General features: G+C 35.8%; 1 protein-coding gene across 1 annotated transcript in view; it reads left to right on the top strand.

The window, feature by feature from the left end:
* LOC311077815 (complement C3-like) overlaps positions 1–21,657 on the top strand; it is a 117,070-nt gene that overhangs the window by 91,734 nt on the left and 3,679 nt on the right. The window contains exons 33-38 of the mRNA XM_084106444.1: positions 5,272–5,317; positions 6,896–6,986; positions 7,126–7,215; positions 10,442–10,547; positions 17,688–17,777; positions 17,976–18,056. Of these exons, the coding sequence (XP_083962570.1) occupies positions 5,272–5,317; positions 6,896–6,986; positions 7,126–7,215; positions 10,442–10,547; positions 17,688–17,777; positions 17,976–18,056 (504 nt within the window). The remainder of the gene's footprint in view (positions 1–5,271; positions 5,318–6,895; positions 6,987–7,125; positions 7,216–10,441; positions 10,548–17,687; positions 17,778–17,975; positions 18,057–21,657) is intronic.

The raw sequence follows: 21,657 nt of genomic DNA, 5'->3' as shown, positions 1-21,657 counted from the left end.
CCGAAGATGCATAACTTATAAGCGCGTTCTGCTGTGTGTGCGCGCTGTGCTCTCCGCTCCGTGTTCACAGCGCGTTCTGCAAGCAACCTCCGTGTGTGTGTGTTTGTGTTGCGAGCTCTGCTCACGCTCACCGGAAAGGCAAAGTCCGCAAAAAAAAAAAAACGTGCCGACATGAAATTTCTCTGGCATTGTTTCTTACTGTGCTGTAAGTAACATGGTGGGTATAGCCGTGCTGGGAAACACTGATAAAATTACACGAATCACACGATCCTCTCTTTCTCCCTGCTCTGCTCATGCTCTGATAAAAAAATAGCTTTGTAGGACTATACTTTATTTTGACAATTGGTCAAAAAATAAATCTGTTAAATCTGATTCTGCTGCATAGAACTGATTGAATAATAATATATTGATATTTTATATTATTTTAATATAATAATATATTTATTTAAATATATTAAATATATTACATAGCCTAATATTTAATATAATATGTACCAGTATTATTCACCATTTGTATCACTCCGCTTGTCTGTGTTTGCGCCACTTGCATCATTAAGCCAGTAGGTGGCGACAAGTGACTGTCTTTATGAGTGAACAATTTAACTTTAAACTGATTAGTGCCAAAAACATTAACTCAGGAAAGAAACAAGTTGCTGAAACCAATCTTTAATGGTAATATAAATTGCTCATTTGCCTCTGGACACAAAAAGATTGCACTGGTTTTTGATTGAAATGTAACATCTATGCAAAATAATCCTTGAAAGATTTCTCATTTAAGGCCATTTCTGTTTGGAATATGTGATTGTGTATTGTCAACAATAAGCAGAAACATTCTGCATTTCCATTTTGAAGTGTGGATCATTCATTGCAACATTTATCCTCATTCTCATGTTTAAGAATCTTATCTTGACAAATAATTTATGCTACTTCCCACTGACATGCTTTTAAAGCTATTGTTATCCAAATTTTTTGGCCTTTAAACACCTTAAAATGCACATATGTAGGTCAGAGAAATCCAAATTTTCTCGGGGGAGCATGTCCCCGAACCCCCCTAACTACCTCACATTTGAATATGCATGACTGTGTGGTAATGTGTGCTGGTGTGGCTACAGTGCCAGGGCTGAATTTTTGAGGCAGTTTGCCCCTGCATATATAATACATTATTCTCTGTATCAAATTATTTGACCCAGCCCCTGATGTTTCGGGCTCATCCCCTGATGTTTTTAAAACCTAGAAACACCCCTGCAAATGCATATACACTATTTGTAACTTAAATAAGTAATAATCAAATAAACAGACAATATATTAACATTTTAAAAGTCTTACAGTTACAACCGGCCCTTTGAGGGCAGCCATAATGCTGAAGTGGCCCTCAGTGAAAATGAGTTTGACACCCCTGCTATAGAGGATTGTTTGACACTTGTAACTACAATTACTTCAGATGTGTGGTTAGCACTGCTTTTTACACAAGTTATGAAACCTCATGCTTTTGCAGTGCTAACCCCACATTGCAGTGACAAACTTTTTGTCTTTATACAAAATACACTTGCTGTAAAAAAAGGCCAAATTCTGACAATATCATACCATTTTCCATTAAAACAGTAATATACCGTATAAAACAAAAATAGCCTACAGGAATATACTGTGAATTAACAGCGCTCAAAATCGACACTCAGAGGCTGTTTTCACAATCACACCCTATACCCTCATTCACTGTTCCCTACATTAGTTCACTAATATAGTCCCCTTGAATGAAAAGAAGTGAGTGAATTGAGACACTGATGAACACCTGATAAGCAGAATCACTGAAGGACAGAGAAACAAGAACAGAAAAAAGAGAAACACAAAAACTACAACTGACTTCCAGCAACACTGAGTGTGAAACCAGTTTACAAACCAGTTTAACATTATTTATTTCATACATGTACAAAAGTTCATGTACAAAAGCAGCAAAGGAAAAGCTAATGTTTTAGCATCAGCAACCCAACTAAAGCAGGCACTGATCTCTATAATGGTAACTTCAAACCAAACATTTTCAATTAAACATCTTAATAACAACTTCTGTAGATGTATGACAGAAATAAAGTCATACTGGTTAACAGAGGTGGAAAGTCCAGGGGTCAGAAAGTAAAAGTCCTGCCATATATTTATTCCACCCATGAACTCACACAGCAAAAACTCCAGTTTTAAATGAACTCTCCTGGGAGTTTATTTGGCTCCAGACTCAAGAGTGTTAAAGTTAATGAGATAATTTAGTGATTGATTGAGTGATGATTGAGCATTATTGAAGACACCTGATGTTAACAAGCAGAATCACTGAAGGAGAAAATCTCTTTTTTTAAGCTGCCATTATGGTGATCAGTGTTGGCTTTAGTTGGGCTCTTGAACCTTAAACTAATATCGTTAGATTTTGTTTGGCTGTTCTATCAGTGTTATAACTCTCAGATGAACGAAGAGAAAAGCTGATCAGGTCATTTTGGTTGTGTTTCAACATAATCATCTTTTGACTTGAATCACAAAGCTCATTCAGAGAGTTAGGTTTACCTTGCTGATTACAGCAGTCTATGATTCTACAGTATACTCTTATCAATATAATCAGCATTTTCAAAATAATCCAAAAGATTTCTTTAAAGTTGTCCTGATCAAAACACTTTGAAAAAATTTTTTTTTTTTTTTTTTTGGACACACTGACACCAAGAATCAGCCTGTGATTCTCAACAATGGTGACAATAATAAAGCATGTTGCAGTGCATTCTGGGTACCACCAATCAAAACTCATTCATGGCTCCCATCATGCATTGCGGTATGAATAAATTATGATCTGAATTGTCTTACTAATTTCCTTTCCCTAACTGAATATTCTTTTTGTCACCATTGTTGAGATTCATACACTGATTCTTGATGTCTGTGTGCGCCTTAAAGAAAGATTTTTTTAATTTTTTTATATCAGAACAACTTTTAAGAAATCATTTGGATTATAATGACAAATCTGCATATTATTCTGTAGAATCACTGTGATGCTGTTATGACCAATATACATTTAAGTCAGAGATTAGACTCTAAATGAGTTCAGTGATTCAGGTTAAATGATGATTATGTTAAAATATAACCAACACCTGTTCACCTTTTCTTTTTGTTCATCTGGCTGTTATAACACAGATACAGCAGCCAAACAAAATCTAAAGTTAAACATTTAAAGGTCAACTGCCCAACTAAATCAAACACCGATATCCATAATGGTAACTAAAATTGTGATTTTTCTCCTTCAGTGATTCTGCTTGTTAACATCAGGTGTCTTCAATAATGGTCAATCATCACTCAATCAATCACTTAATTATCTCATTAACTTTAACACTCTTGAGTCTGGAGCCAAATAAACTCCCAGGAGAGTTCATTTAAAACTGGAGTTTTTGCTGTGTGAGTTCATGGGTGGAATAAATATATGGCAGGACTTTTACTTTCTGACCCCTGGACTTTCCACCTCTGCTGGTTAATAATAAGTGTAATAATGTGTAATGGCTGGAAGTCAGTTGTAGTTCTTGTGTTTCTCTATTTTCTGTTCTAACAGCAGGTGTTCATCACTAATGCTCAACAATCACTTACATATTCTCTTAATTATCTCACTGCAACACCATCTCAATGTTACTTTTTACTCTTTTGTAGTGTGGATTTTCCTGTGGGGTTGAAAGGGTTAACAGTGTAAGATAAAAAAGTCACCCCCACAAAATGTATTTTAGAGTAATAAACTGTAGTTATAAAACAGGTGTATACTGGCAACACTGTTGCCGGTTAGCCTGGGAAAACCCAGACAACTTCTGGCAAATTCAGATTTGCTCAAGAAGTAGTCTGGCAAAGAGCTCATTCAAACCCATTTCCATGGCCGAGAAATCGAGGCACCAATCAGAAACGTTGAGGCGGGCTTTACACAATGACGATCGCTCTGATTGGTTTTGCGCCCAGAGGCATTTGAGCAACGTCCGTTCAACTTTTAAATGCATTATTATATTCAAATTGTTAACACATGAGGACAGTCTCCATGAAAGACCCACTGGCGGATGAAATTAAATTAGATTTAATAGAGGATTTTAACTGTGACACAATGATTGACAGGGCAGTTTAAGTGACAGGATGCACGCGACAGATCCATCCGATAAAGATGACGAAGTAGTATGTCCCAAAGCTTGCCTACTTTTTTGCTACACATTCAAAAGTAAATACCTTTTCTTCACAAAGAGAGTACATACTTTTATGGTGTAGTGTAACTTAGGCGAATTGGGACGCAGCATATGGCTTTACACGATGATGATCGCTCTGATTGAGCGACGTCCGTTGGTAACGCCCCTTTGGAAATGATTTGTCTATGGAGCTTTGCCAGACCATAGTTGGCTAACGATGCTTTCGGGAAGCGCACCCCAGGCTAGTTGCCGGTAGTTTACTGTAAAATTTATTTTTTGGGTCACCATTGTGCTGAAGAGTAGAGCCTGTGCTTCAGTCCAGGAGAAGATCTTCAAACATTGATGATATGCTGCATGTTGCTTTATTTAACAGGCGGTGACTGTGTAGTTGCTGAGCCAGTGGAAATTTCTTTATTTACAAAAGTTTTGTTGTGGTTTCAAATGAAATAAGTTCACAGTAATACTTTGCTCACGTTATTAATGCATTATACATTTTAGTTAATACATTTAAATGACAGTTGGTCAATTTAAGGCAGTCGGTTTCTGCAAGTGAAATTAGTTAACTCGAGTTTTAGTGCATTTTTACAGTAACACTGTAGATTACAGTAAAGAACTGTACAATTAACAGTAAATTACTGGCAACAGTGTTGCCAGTATTTTACTGTAAAAAAAACTGGTAAGGTCTAACAGTGTAGCCTGAAAAGTCCATTCAGAAAAAAAAATGTAGTATAGTTGGCAATATACAAAATGAAGTCACATTATGCATTTGTTAAATCAATGACACAGCAAATATGCAAATAAGAATGTAACCCAGTGTTTATAAATTTAGGCTACAGTGTGAAACGCCAGCGAATGAATACCCAGGATTAATTGTTAACCCCAGGAAAATTATGAGCAGTGTGAAACATGAAACAAGATAACCGAGGATTCTGTTTACTCAGGGTTTTGAATGACCCAGGGTTAACTAGTGTGAAAAAAAGTGTGAAAAGCTTTATTTGTTTTTCATTTATGTTTTTCAATTTAATATTTATGTTCCCTTTAGAAGGGGAAGACCTGACCTGAACTAAAACCATCAAATACTTTTTTTTCCCTTTAGCAAAAAAAGGAGCCATTGAAAGTTTCAACTTCATTATGGATTTCTTGTATGTGAACAAATACCCTCATTTATTTTTATGTCAAGAAACCATTTTATTTGTAATTAATCAACATGTGCTCATTTAGGCTGTTTTCACACTTGGTTTGTTTTCTTAAGTTCGATCCCACCCCACATTTTCCCACAGTTGCTGTCCCAGTCAACACGTTGATGTCACAGTGATCTCTCCATATGATCACAATGTGAGTTCACAGTGAGCTACTCACTGTGTGCTCATATTATGGCCACAATGTGAGTCACCCCAGCCAGAAATGTTATTGGACATGGACTCCAACATCGCTCAGATGTCAAATTTTGGTTTAAAATGAGAATTGGGATGACGTCTAAACATCTGATGTCAGGCTCCAACTTCATTAAACAACTCCACAAACAGCATTACCAGCTTCACTTATTACTAACCAGACTTTATTTCTGTCATATGTGTGGAAAAGACTTTATTGAGATTAACAGAGGTTTAGATGTTGATGATTTATTGAAATTGAGTTTAGTTTGTTTGCTATAGTTGGCAGTTCTAATGTTTTTCTCTGGCTGCTGTAACTGTTTGTTATGACAAAAACAGTAAGAGAAGATATGATCAAATGATGTCAGCTACTTGATGATGACAAGTGACAACAACGACATAATCATTATGTAATGCATTGATCAGCTTCTAGATAATCATGTGTGTTATTAATGTCAAAAATTAATAAAAAAAAAAAAAATTGAATTTGTGTTTCACTGAGACATATTCAAACCTCAAGAATCAGCGTGTGAATCTCAATAATGGTGACATGCTTCATGCCGCAATGCATTCTGGGAGCCACTGATAAGGTTTGTATAATGCACCCAGAATGCATTGCAGCATGTCACCATTATTGAGATTCACGCGCTGATTCTTGAGGTTTGGGTTTATCTCAATGAAGAAGTTTAAAACAATGTATACAGACTTAGTTTTTAATATTAAATACTACAAATTTTCAGGCCACTACATTATTGATAATATCTTTATTGTCAACAAGTAGCCAACATACTTGATCACATATCCTCTTGCTATAACAAACTTATATAGCAGCCAGTGAAAAACTAAAATCAAATAGTCAAGGCCAAAGAGTCCAACTAAAGGCGAATAGCGAATAACAACCCCGACAGGCTGAACGGGACAGTCTTGAATCAGCCTGAAGGGGTTGTTATTCGCTATAACAACCGCCTCGCTATACATTATCCCGCTTATTACATGGCTACCTACAAAATAAATAAATAATTTGACACAAAATATTGATTTAAAAAGGAGTTTATTGATTTAAAAACGATTGTATTGCTTTCGCTAAAGAAAATAGTCCGTTCCGCGTCCATAGCAACGCTCTGTTTTTCATGGCAACGGTCTGTTATACTTCGCAGCTGTCTGTTATCAAGAAATAACAGACCGCATTCTACATTGGAATTCAGCCAAGCCATATATATAAACAACAATATTGGAGATCTGACGGGTTCAAACCAAAAGCTCTTGTGTGAAAGCAGCCTTAAACGCAGCCTGAGTAGGCCTACTAAACCTGTTAATAAAATCTGCTCTTTATCTCCATCTTTACAGCTACAAAAGTGATAAAACCGATGCCACTATGACTATTCTGGACATTGGCATACCGACGGGATTTGATGTTGAAGAAAATGATCTTAAAGAGGTATTATATTGATAAACTGATGCAGTGATGCCTCACTTTGGTATTTAGAAGAGGAAACCACACATCTGCAGATAGGCCATAAAACATGTTGCTCATCATGTGATGCATTGAGCTGTTTTTCTCATTTTCTTGCCCTCAGTTGTCCACGGGGAAGGAGAGATACATTCAGAAATATGAAAAGAATAAAGTGCTGTCAGAGCGAGGATCCCTCATCCTCTACTTAGATAAGGTATTTCAGCAGACTGTGTTGCCTGATGATGTCAAAAACAAATTTGTTTTCTTTTTATCATAAAACCATGTACCAGATCACAGTATAGAGTGCAACGTCGGCTTCCAGAAGTAAAAACTAAATTTTAACAATAACTTTTAATAAACCTTTAAGGCAAGGCAAGTTTATTTATATAGCACATTTCATACACTATGGCAATTCAAAGTGCTTCACATAGAGAGGAATAAAAATAATCACAAAATAAAAGCAAGGGAAATTCAAACAGTTATTCATAAACTTTACATAGAAAGGAATTATAATAAGCACACTACAGCAATTCATAGAGCTTTGCATTGAAAATAGACTAAAAGCAGGGGAAATTAAAACAGTTATAAAAGGAATTAAAAGATATAAATTATACAGTTATAAAATTAATTAAAATAGTAAAAAGATGATACATAGAATAAACTTCTCATCTGGCAAAACACCGTTGTATCTTATTTTGACTCTGAGATTTCCCCATGATGGTCAGTATTCTTCTGTGGATTTTCATTTATAACTCTAGACATCTCTAGAGAGATACATTTTCACCTCAATTGAAAAAGGTGAGCACAAATTTGGTCATCAGGACCATCGGGGTTTCCCCCACTACTACAGTACCGTGGATTATCTGAGCCCATCAGATTAGTGTAATCTGTACCAATCCAGACCAGTAATCTGTACTAGTCACCACAGTGTCTAGTGTTACCACAGTAGGGTTAACGACTCTTACGAAACAAAAATATACGGGAATATATTGCAAAATATAATGCAATATATTATTTCGCATTTAGGAGTCGGGACATGACGGAATTGTCACTTGCACAATCGGGCCAGTATTGCATCGTAACTAAAGTTGATCATTTTCACTTCTTTGAGTCTTATCAGTTTAAACATTCAAGCTGAGAGAGTTTACGGCTTCGGGAGGGGTGGACGTGCGCGTGTCATCCAGAACACAAAACAAAATAAGAGTGTTCTTGCAAAACAACATGGCAAAATAATCGAAATTCAAGTAAGTGCACAGCCCTAATCTACGTCATACATCGTCAAGTGTTACTCTTTTGGCGTAAGTCGACTTGCGTACGGCCGTCTGCCGGAAGCTAGTTATTTCAGTCGATAAAGTTTTAAATATGGATATTTTTCTTACACAAATGCTTCACTTTAGAAGGCCTTTATTAACCCCCAGAGCTGTGTGGAGCACTTTTATGATGGATGCGCTTTGATGGACTTCCAAAAAAATATTCCCATTCACTGCCATTATAATGCTTGGAAGAGCCAGGACATATTTTAATAGAACTCTGATTGTATTTGTCTGAAAGAAGAATGTCATATACACCTAGGATGACTTCAGAGTGAGTAAATCATAGGCTATTTTTCATTTTTGAGTAAACTATCTCTTTAAATTTTTAAATATATTTGCATATTTTGCAATAAATGTAAAATATATTAAAATATATGTTTGTCCAATTTTCAAATCAAAGTTGTTATTAATGAATGTTTGATTCACCTTGTAGCTTGTTGGCTTGGTTCATGGCTTATAACGCTTTAACAAATACTTTTTAAAAAAAATGTATGAGAGAAATGAATGAAAGAAATACTTCTGGAACCTAGTGCACTCATTTATTGATTTTTTTTATTTTATTCTGATTGGTTGACAGATGTTTCAAAATGCTCATTAACTGTAAGGCAATATCATTCCATGTACACAGCAAAAACTCCAGTGTTAAATTAACTCTCCTGGGAGTTTATATGACTCCACACTCAATAGTGTTAAAGTTAATGAGTTAATTAAGTGATTCATTGAGTGATGATTGACCATTATTGAAGACACCTGATGTTAACAAGCAGAATCATTGAAGGAGAAAATCTATTTTTAAGTCACCATTATGGTGATCAGTGTTTGCTTTAGTTGGGCTCTTGTCTTGACCCTTAAACTATTAACATTAGATTAAGTTTGGCTTTTGCAAATGAGTTGTAATTACCAGATGAATAAAGAGAAATGAAATCAGGTGGTGTTGGTTATGTTGTGACATAATCATCATTTGACCTGAATCACAAAAGTCATTTAGAGAGTTAGGCTTACTTTGTTGATTACAACAGTCCTATGATTCTGAAGCAGATGATTTTCAGCATTTTCAATATAATCCAAAATATTTATTAATGGGGTGGTATAATGCCCTTTTCACAAGATGTAAAATAAGTATTTGATGTCCCCAGAGTGTGTAAGTGAAGTTTTAGCTCAAAATACCCCACAGATATTTTTATATAGCATGTTTTATAAATAAATAAAAAATAAAAAATAAAAAAAAATTAAATAAATAAATAAATAAAATAAAAATAAATGTTAAAATTGTCACTTTTTGAGAGTGAGCCAAAACGCACCGTTCAATCAATAATCATCCTGAATGAATCTCAACAATGGTGACAATAATAAAGCATGTTGCAATGCATTCTGGGTCCCACAAATCAAAACTCATTCATGGCTCCCATCATCCACTGCGGTATGAATAAATTATGATCTGAATTGTCTTAGTAATTTCCTTTCCCTAACTGAATATTCTGTTTGTCACCATTGTTGAGATTCATACACTGATTCTTGATGTCTGTGTGTGTTTACAAGAAAGATTTTGTTTTATCAGAACAACTTTTATGAAATCTTTAGAATTATTTTGAAAATTCTTAATCTAATGCTGTAGTATCACAGTGATGCTGTAATCAACAATATATTATTATTATACATTATACATTACTTTAACACTGCTTCAGTGTTCATTTAACACTCTTGAGTGTGGAGTCAAATAAACTCCCAGGAGAGTTAATTTAACAATGGAGTTTTTGCTGTGTAACTGGATATTCACCTGATTGTACATTACAGACTGCATATTAGAATTTTGCAGAAATTTATGCAAAAGAAAATGTGCTAATTGAATTTGTAGAGTGAGCCGCTGACTATACAATTTACATGCATTTTATTTTCTGCTATCCAAAACAGAATACTGTTACAACATTGTTAAATGACTGCAAGAAAGAAACACCAACCACAATTCATAAGAAACATAATAATTAAGCATTTTGACTGCAATTTTTTTATATTTGGTTCTTACTTATTATTATTTGTCGCCTGTGCAAATTTTAATGTGGTCAGTTTCACATTTAATATCATATACATTTTTTTTTTTTTCATTTTTTTTTTTTTTTTGCTTATCAGGTTTCTCATAAAGAGACAGAAAGAATTGCCTTCAGAATTAACAAGATGTTTAATGTGGGTCTGCTTCAACCTGTTCCAGTCACAATATATGAATATTACTCTCCAGGTAAGATATTAAAGGCCACCTATTATGCAAAATTCACTTTTACATGGCGTTTAAAAATAAATGTGTGTTGGTAGTGTACACAACCGCCCTATAATGATAAAAATCCACCCAGTGCTTTTCTTTAAATCCCCATAAATCATAAGCACAGTCTCAGAACAAGCCGGTCTCAGATTCGGGGCAATGTGACATCACTTTGCACAGGCTCTTCCCGTGACTGTTGATGGACACTGCAGTTTTAGCGTAGACCCGTCCTGCACAGCAAAATCCCCAGTGTTAAATTAACACTCTCAGTGTTTATATGAGTCCACACTCAGGGTGTTATAAGTATACGGAGCCCCTAAAGGGACGTGGTGGTGGAAAAAATTTTAGGTTGGGAGATTTTTTTTTTTTTAAATCTTTTGCGTTCCCTCGCAAAACTTTTGCGTTCCCCTGAGAAACTTTGCGTTCCCACGCAAAACTTTTGCGTTCCCTCGCAAAGTTATTTGCGTTCCCACGCAAAACTTTTGCGTTCCCTCGCAAAGATATTTGCGTTCCCACGCAAAACCTGTTTTGAGCTCGGACAGACCCTTCCTGTTTAATGTCCCGCTGGCAGTGTTTCAGAGCTCCGTACGTTAATGGAGCGTTTCATAGTGTTTGAACTTGGACTCAAATATAAAGAAATGCGGTCAGTGCTTATAAGAAGTTCAGTGAAGTTGGCAATATTCACATAGGCTATTCGAACTTCCCTATTCTTGAGCTAAACGTTGTTAAAACACAAACAACACCTATTTACAATCACAGTAACCTAGACAACGAGCTACAACCTAATTCTCATCAAAACAAGCTTTATAATATAGGCTAAATTGATCTCTATGAGCAGGCGGCTGAGAGGGACCGTCTGCAAAATGCAATATAACCCAAAAACGACTACAGCATCAACTCACAGTCAAATAGTCATTAACTTCAATGTTACAAACTGTAGTGCCACCCAATTCAGTTTACACATCAATGGTGACCCACTGGTCATACTACACTACTTTTGCACATTTTATATTATGAAAAAATTCAATAACTTCACTGTAACACACCAAATTTAGTTCACACATGACACATCACTGCTCTAATGTTGCAACAGTTAGTTATGGAAGTAATTGCACATAAAAATAAGTAGGCCTATTCTTTACACAAATTATATTGGTACTGTAGGCTACGCAGCTTTTGCATTATATTTGCTTACTGAATTTGATGGCATTACACTGTATGTAAGCCTACACTTCACACAGTGTGAAGTTATTTAATATTTATTTCTAAAAAGGGTGAAGTTATTGCTTTTATTTCATAATAAATAATCATAAAAATTATGCATTTTTTATCAAACTAAGTAATGTAGTATAACCAGCAGGAGAGCAGTGATGTGTGAACTGAATTTGGTGACAATTCTGCACATTTTATATTATTAAACATATTCAATAGCTTCACTGTGACACACTGTACTGACAGTCCTAAAGTGTGTCACAGTGAAGCACAGTGAAGCTCTTGAATATGTTTAATAATAGGCTATAAAATGTGCAGAAGGGTTTTGAGATTTGCACTTTACAGACGGCCCCTTATTTGGACTTCTCTCTCATTCGTCTGGTTAGAGAAATTAATATTAGCCTATAAAGCTTGTCTTGATGAGAATTGGGTTGTAGCTTGTTGTCTAGGTTACTGTGATTGTAAATAGGTGTTGTTTGTGTTTTAACAACGTTTAGCTCAAGAATAGGGAAGTTCGAATAGCCTATGTGAATATTGCCAACTTCACTGAACTTCTTATAAGCACTGACCGCATTTCTTTATATTTGAGTCCAAGTTCAAACACTATGAAACGCTCCATTAACGTACGGAGCTCTGAAACACTGCCAGCGGGACATTACAACAGGAAGTGTCTGTCCGAGCTCAAAACAGGTTTTGCGTGGGAACGCAAATAACTTTGCGAGGGAACGCAAAAGTTTTGCGTGGGAACGCAAAAGATTTAAAAAAAATAAAAAATCTCCCATCCTAAAAAAAATTCCACCACCACGTCCCTTTAGGGGCTCCGTATAAGTAACACTGAAGCAGTGTTAAAGTTAATGAGATAATTAAGTGATCAATTGGGTGATGATTGACCATTATTGAAGACACCTGATGTTAACAAGCAGAATCACTAGAAAATCGTAATTGGTATGTTACCATTATGGTGGTCAGTGTGTGTTTTAGTTGGGCTCTTGACCCTTAAATCTTTATCTTGAGATTTTTTTTGGCTGCTGTATCTGAGTTATAACAGCCAGATGAACAAAGAGAAAAGGCGATATGATGGTGTTAATTGTGTTTTAAAATAATCATTATTTCACAATCATTTAACCTGAATCACTGAACTCATATAGAGTCCAATTTCTGAGGTAGGTTTACTTTATTAATTATAGCAGCTCTGTCCTTGAAAAGCATTACATTTTTAACTTTTGGATTATTTCAATGTAATCCAAATAATTTCGTAAAAGTTGTTCACATACAAAAACTGTTTTTGTTGTTGTTGTTTTGTTTTTAAACTGTGTGCATGATGGGAGCCATGAATGAGTTTTGATTGCTGGCACCCAGAATGCACTGCAACATGCTTTATTAGTGTCACCATTGGTGAGATTCACAGGCTGATTCTTGATGTCTGTGTGTCCAAATAAAATACTTTTGATCAGAACAACTTTTAAGAAATCATTTTGTTTATATTGAAAATGCTGAAAATAGTATACTGTAGAATCACAGGCTGCTGTAATCAACAAGGCAAACCTAATTCTCTAAATGAGTTTTGTGATTCAGGCCAAATTATGATTTTGTCAAAACATAACCAACACCACCTGATCAACTTTTCTCTTTGTACATCTGATAGCTATAACTCAGATACAACAGCCAAACACAATCTAAAGTTATTAGTTTAAGGGTCAAGAGCCCAACTAAAGCCAACACTGATCACCATAATGGCAACTTAAAAAAATAGATTTTCTCCTTTGGTGATTCTGCTTGTTAACATCAGGTGTCTTCAATAATGATCAATCATCACTCAATCAATCACTAAATTATCTCATTAACTTTAACACTCTTGAGTCTGGAGCCAAATAAACTCCCAGGAGAGTTCATTTAACACTGGAGTTTTTGCTGTGTGAGTTCATGGTTGGAATAAACATATGGCAGGACTTTTACTTTCTGACCCCTGGACTTTCCACCTCTGTTTGTTCCTTATGATAGTTGTTTGTTTTTTGATTTTATGTAAAGGAAAGGTAAAACCAATTTTTTTATGATCTATTCATCTGCCACAATAATGTCTTCAAATCCTCTCTCTCTCTCTCTCTCTCTCTCTCTATTAATAACAAAAATAGAGTTTGAGGGTTTTTTGTTTGCTTTTGTAAATGTATATGCCCCGAATAATGGGTCAGAAAGGGTGAGTTTTTTTATGAAACTGAATGAATCTCTTAAGAAAATTGATGATGGTGTGTGTATTATTGTAGGGGGAGACTGGAACTGTACAACAGATTTCACTGTTGATAGAAATGGTGAAGAACCTCATAATCAATCTAGTTTAGTACTATCCAAAATAATGGAAAAAAGAGGTTTGGTAGATATATGGAGAGTAAGGAATGGAATGGAAAGACAGTACACATGGGTTAAAGTGACTGACAATATTGTGTGTGGGGCTAGATTGGACCGGTTTTATCTTGGAAAAATATGGAACAACAGAATAATGAATGTTTTTCATTCACCAAATGCCTTTTCAGATCATCATATGGTTGGTTTAGATCTTAACATGAAAGAATTGTCAAGACGTACATATTATTGGCATTTTAATGTTAAACTGTTACAAGATGTTTTGTTTTGTGAAAGATTTACAATGTTTTGGAATGAGTGGAAAATGAAAAAGAGTTTTTTTGAGAATATTAGCCAGTGGTGGGAAGTGGGAAAAGCCCAAATAAGAGTTTTTTGTCAGAATTATACCTTGCATTCTTCATCTCAAATTAAAGTAGCAGTACAAAGACTGGAAAGAGACATTGTGCAGTTAGAAAAAGAAATGATGGATAATCCTGGAACTGTGCAGAAAGACTTTTTGGAAAAGAAGAGAATGGAACTTGGATCTTTTTTACAGGAACGGACTAAGGGAGCACTGATTAGAGCAAGGTTTTGCTCGATTAAAGATATGGATGCTCCTAGTTCTTATTTTTTTTTAACCTGGAAAAGAAAAATGTTCAACAGAAACAGATGTATCATCTTCGTCGCGCAAATGGAACTATAACCTCTGATCCGGTGGAAATCAGAAAAATGGCAGTGAATTTTTATGCGTCATTATATAGTAAAGAATCATGTGATTCTAAAAGTACTGAGGAATTACTGTTTGATTTACCAAAGTTACCAGATGGACATAAGAAATTGCTGGATAATGAAATTACTTTTAAGGAACTCACAGAGGCAATGCAGCAACTGTCTTCAGGTCGGTCTCCAGGAATAGACGGATTGCCAGTTGAATTTTATAAGCAATTTTGGAATCTAGTTGGAGTGGATTTGTATGAAGTATTTTTAAATTGTTTTAAAGAAAAATCACTCCCGTTAAGTTGTCGACGTGCAGTCCTCTCACTGCTACCAAAAAAAGGGGATTTATGTTTATTGAAAAATTGGAGGCCAGTGTCCCTACTATGTCTGGATTATAAGATACTGTCAAAATGTCTGGCTAATAGAATTAAGCATTGTTTAGAGTTTCTGATTGATAAAGATCAAACATATTGTGTTCCAGAGAGATCTATTATAGACAATATATTTGTGTTACGAGATTTAGTTGACTTTAGCCACCTTAATAATAGTGATCTTGGAATTGTATCATTAGACCAAGAAAAGGCATTTGACAGGGTGGATCATGGGTATCTGTTTAATGTTTTAAAACATTTTGGTTTTGGTGAAACTTTTTTATCATATGTAAAATTGTTGTACTCCGATGTGTTTATCATGGTAAAGGCTGGTGGGGGTCTTAGTGCTCCAGTACCTCTTGGTAGAGGGATCAGACAAGGCTGTCCATTGTCTGGGCAGCTGTATAGCCTAATGATTGAACCTCTCTTACATAGACTAAAAACAAATTTACAAGGTGTGTTATTTCAAAATGGAAGTGAAAGTGTTAAATTAGTTTTGTCTGCTTATGCAGATGATATTACGGTGTTTATCACAAGGCAAGAGGATATTAGAAGTTTAAATGAGAATATTAAGCTTTATGAAAAAGCGTCCACTGCCAAAGTAAATTGGGAGAAAAGTGAGGGATATATTATGGGTCAGTGGGACGAGGTAGGATATCCACAACTTCCAGGTGGCTTGAGATGGGGAAGGGAAGGTTTAAAAGTGTTGGGAGTTTTTATAGGCAATAGACAATATCAAATTAAGAATTGGGAGGGTATGCTGGATAAGGTGTCTGCCCGATTGTCTAAGTGGGAATGGCTATTACCACAGTTGTCTTATAGAGGAAGAGTTCTGGTCGCAAATAACCTGGCAGCGTCTACACTATGGCACAGGTGTGTAGTCATGGATCCACCTGAGGACATTATATGTGAAATTCAGAGGAAATTGGTCAATTTTTTCTGGAGTGGCGAGCACTGGGTCCGAGCATCAGTGATCTTTTTGCCAGTTTGCGAAGGAGGACATGGCCTGGTGGACGTTAAGAGTCGTATCCACGCGTTCAGATTACAAGCAGCAAAAAGATTTCTTTATCAAAAAGACTTGTTATGGACTCCTACAGCATGTGCCATCTTGCAGAGGGCAGGTGGGCTTGGTCTTGATAAACACCTGTTTTTAATGAAACTGGAGGATATGAATTTGTCTGAAATTACTCCTTTTTATCGGACAATGTTGCACGTGTGGAGAAATGTTTTAAAGGTGGACAGAGATAGGAGCAGTTCTATTCACTGGGCTCCTGAGGAACCATTGTTTTTTAACAACATGATCCAGACAAGACTTTTGTCCTCCGTGAGTGTGCGAGCATGTCTGCTCAGGAATGGTATCGTGAAGCTGGGTCATCTAATGGATAAAGATGGATGGAAATCTGTCGAAAATATTAAGGAAGTGACTGGTTTACGATCACAGAGACTTGTTTCAAAAATGATGGAGGAAATTTCTCTGGCAGTACAAAGAACTTATGGAGAAAGTATAGCAACAGGACAAATGTCAAATCAGAATGACATGAAAGTTTTTCCAAGGATCAAGATTTCGTTACTAATGTGTGATGAGAATGAAGGGGAGGTTGCCGATTCTATCTTGAATTTACAGACACCTCAACTGGAGTATCTGGATTGTGCTTCGAAGAAGGCACTTTACCACACAGCAGTTAAGGTGAATCACCAGAGGTCACTGAAGAGACAAAAAGCTTCCAGATGGCTAGAGTTGTTGGGACCAGACTTCCTTGTTAGAGACAGGTGGAGGACCCTGTACAAACTCCCTGTAGAAAAGCGAACTGGTGATCTGCAGTGGAGGATCATACACGGGGCGATAGCTACGGACAGGCATGTGGCACACCTGAACCCAGCAGTGGGGGGGCAGTGTAGATTTTGTGGTGAGGGTGAAGATCTAGAGCATCTGTTTTTAAAATGCAATAGATTAAACGATTTGTTTGAATTACTTGCAATTTGGTTTCAGGGGTTTGCAGAAGAATTTTCAGATAAAATATTTATAGGAGGGTTGAAGTATAGATTTTTATTAAGAAGGAGAGTATGTTTATTGAATTATCTAATAGGGACAGCAAAATTGGCCATATGGATAACAAGAAAGAACAAGGGCCTAGAGTTGGCAGCAACAAATTCTAGAGTAATGTGTATGAGTCTGGTGGCAGCAAGATTGAGAATGGAGTTTACATATTACAGTCTCACAAATAATGTACCTGCTTTTTGTGAAATCTGGTGTATCAATGAGGTTCTATGTGTTGTACATGATGATCAATTGGTCTTAGGTTTTAAAAAAAAAAAAAAAAATTATTTATTTTTTTGAATATTACAATTTATTATTATTATTATATTATTATTATTGTGAATGAGATATGAATGATGTCTAAATAAAAGTTGTTTAATCCTCTCTCTCTCTCTCTCTCTCTCTCTCTCTTTTTTTCTCTCTCTCTCTCTCTCTCTCTCTCAGATGCACGCTGTATGAAGTTCTACCACCCTGAAAGGGTAGATGGCGCTATATACAGACTGTGTAAGGGAGACATGTGCATTTGTGCAGAAGGTATAATCACACACAAATAGTAATATAAAGTGACCATATCCTTAACTTTTGTAGTATTTGATTTGGTTACCTTCCGTCTACTTGTAATTTTAAACATTGTTATGTTTTTCTTTATTCTTGTATGTAAACGATGAAAAAACTCTTTATTTATGTGTGTGTGTGATTACAAGTATGCATTAATAACTTCTCTGAACGCAGAAAGCTGCACTTTCCAGAAGAAAAACAATGTTGATGAAAATGCTCGTATGAATAAATCGTGTGAAGCTGGCATGGATTATGGTAGGTTATTTAATTGTCATGACTGTTATACTTTCATACTTTCACTTTCACCCCTCATGTTGTTGTAAACCTACATGATCCGGTTGTTTTTCAGTGGAACTCAAAAGGAATTGTTTTCCACGCTGCTCTTTTTATAGTGAACAACTGCAAAGGGTCAGTTCACCCAAAAATGCAAATTCTGTCATTAATTACTCTCAACTATCATGTTGTTCCAAACACATAAGACTTGTTCATCTTCAGAACACAAATGAAAATATTTGTAATAAAGTCTGAGAGATTCCTGTCCATCCATTGACAGCTACGTGTAGCACATTAGCTCAAGAGGAAAATATGTATAATTAATTATAACAAATCACCTAGTTCCGTCATTAAACACTAGATGGCGCAGGCTAATAGATCTTTAATTAATTTGGTAGCAATCACATCATCTACATAGCGCAGCTGATTGGTTGCTGTTGCATCAGTAGCCAATAAGCTGTGGCTCAACATTTAAACAAATACCGGTTGTGTTGCTGTTACCAGTCTAGAGTCCGCTTTCAGAAACCCTCCACCCTCCCCAGCTCCACCTGTATAGATCTACTATGAGGGTTAATTCATGTATGTTACATGTGCAGCAGCAGCATTATGCCTTACAGGCTCACAGGAATGTCTGTGAGTGTATTGGCTGTAGAAAGTTTCGTAGCAGATCTATTCCATCAATCTCTATTACCATACCAATCTCCTGAGAGTTATCCATGACAGAATTATACAAATATTTTGATTAGTTAACTGACTGTAGCAGAATTAATATTACAATTATTTAATCAGTTTGACCATCGTACAGACAGCATAATCAGTTATCAATTCTGGGAAATAGATGATCTTCCTTGCCAAGAAACGATAACTTTTCCCTATTGTATACAGTACTAAGAGGGTAATATCATGTAGCAAAATTCTATTATTTGATTATTTGATACCAGGCAAGACAGGAATTTGAAGACATTAAAACAGTGATACATAACGCAAGAGAAAAGACTATATATAGTCTGGACAGTTTGATTGTGGGTAAAAATTTGTCAATGTCCATATCTGTGTGCATTGCAAGTTTGTCTCTAGTCTCTGGGCCAAATGTCTGGTGATGGGGGATGCGGAGAGCTACACAGCAAAATCCCCAGAGTTAAATTAACTCTGTTCAGAGAACATTTGGTCCCTCTCTACAGAGAGTTAAAATAACTCTGAATCAGAGTTAAAGTTAATGAGATACTTAAGTGATTAATTAAGTGATGATTGGGCATTAATGATGAACACCTGCTGTTAACAAGTTCTCAGCAGAGGAGGATTAAACAACTCCATAAACAGCATTACCAGCTTTATTTATTACTAACCAGATTTACTTTATTTCTGTCATACGTTTACAGAAGTTCGTATTGAGAATTAACAGAGGTTTAGATGTTGACGATTTATTGAAAATGTATGATCACCATTATCGTGATGAGTGTTTCCTTTAGTTGGGCAGTTTGACTCTAGCTTTTTTTTTTTTTTTGAGTGTTTGTGGTTTTTGTAACAGCTTTTACCAAAACATGTAATTTGTTGCAAAGAATGCCAGATGCAAAGATCTTCAGGTGATCTAGTTTTTAACAATAAAAAGTAGAATGATGCACTTATATCATCACTGTCCAAAAGTGGTCATTTGATGTTAATAGATTATATTCACTAACAATACTCTCTTGCCACAGATCGGACGTTTTGAATTTTTTAAATACATAATAGGGGATTTTTTTTTCTAAGACACAGACATCAAGAATCAGCATATGAATCTCAACAATGGTGACATGTTTCATGCCGCAATGCATCCTGGGAGCCATGAGTTTTATACTATTGTGGCTCCCAGCATGCATTGCAGCATGAAGCATGTCACCATTGTTGAGATTCATATGCTGATTCTTGATGTCTGTGTCTTAGAAAAAAAAAAATCCCCTATTATGTATTTAAAAAATTCAAAATGTCCAATCTGTGGCAAGAGAGTATTGTTAGTGAATATAATCTATTAACATCAAATGACCACTTTTGGACAGTAATGATATAAGCACATTTTTTTACTATCTGCTGTTAAAAACTAGATCACCTGATCATCTTTGTTTTTGGCTTTCTTTGTAACAAATTACATGTTTTGGTAAAAGCTGTTACAAAAACCACAAACTTGCAAGAAGAGTCAAACTGCCCAACTGAAGGAAACACTCATCACTATAATGGTGATCATACATTTTCAATAAATCATCAACATCTAAACCTCTGTTAATTCTCAATAAGACCTTCTGTAGACGTCTGACAGAAATAAAGTCAGTCTGGGGTGCGTTTCCCGAAAGCATTGTTGGCCAACTATGGTCGCAAGTTCCGTCGTTACCAATAGAGTTCAATGGACATTGTGATGAACTTGCGACCATAGTTGGCCAACGATGCTTTCGAGAAACGCACCCCTGGTTAGTAATAAGTGAAGCTGGTAATGCTGTTTATGGAGTTGTTTAATCCTCCTCTGCTGAGAACTTGTTAACAGCAGGTGTTCATCATTAATGCCCAATCATCACTTAATTAATCACTTAAGTATCTCATTAACTTTAACTCTGATTCAGAGTTATTTTAACTCTCTTTAGAGAGGGACCAAATGTTCTCTGAACAGAGTTAATTTAACTCTGGGGATTTTGCTGTGTAGGGTCACTCAGGGGAGCAAGGGTGATAACGGCCTTTGAGGGGAACTTGTTTTGCCACTCTTTGGGGTCGGTGATTTAGTTTAAACAAAGGGGAAAGGGGGAATGCTTTTTATGATGAACACTTTGATCACGTCCATTCGTTACATACACAACTACTACCACTTTGACGCTTCAAACAGTTCTTAAAAACATAGTAAAATGAACCCATAGGAATTGAGCTGTGGGTAAACGTGAAACGTGTTGTGTAAAACACGAGAAATAACCTCATTGGTTCTCGCATGTCAAGCGAACATGCTTGAGATTTCTGTTTACCACAACTGATGTGTGTGTTGATTGATGTTTATATGTGAATAAAAGCCTAACTCAGATCTTTTCAGCATATAAAGTGATTGAGTCTCTTCAGAAAATTTGGATTAAACCGCTCATTCAATATGGATTAGTTTTACAATCTATTTATGAGTTTTAAGCATCAAGTGGTAGTTGTGTAGCCTGTCAAAAGAGGGACAGAAAGCTCTCAGATTTAATCAAATATATCTTAATTTTTCTTCCGAAGATGAACGAAAGTCTTACGGGTTTGTACCGACATGAGGGTGAGTAAGTAATGACAGAATGTTTTGCAAAAAAAAGTCAGCACACTGTTGCTCATAAACCAGTTAACCAAAAAAGATGTGATGTGTTCACTTTTCATAGTGATAATTTCTGTTAAGCTCCAAAAATGGCAAACTTTGTGAGAGCAACAGACCCAAATTTCACTTTTAAATCACTGTAAATATATTAAATATTCCCTTCAAGTGAGTTGTTAACTCAAGAACTATCGGAGCCAATTCATACAGTGAGCGGTCTGACCACATGGAGTTTTTCTTTTTCAAATGGGAAATATCTTTTTGTTGTCAGAAGTCAGAGGTCTGGAACAA

Source organism: Abramis brama (genome assembly GCF_963993115.1).
Source record: "Abramis brama genome assembly, chromosome: 2".
NCBI lineage: Eukaryota > Metazoa > Chordata > Actinopteri > Cypriniformes > Leuciscidae > Abramis > Abramis brama.
This window is presented reverse-complemented; position numbering and strand designations above follow the sequence as displayed.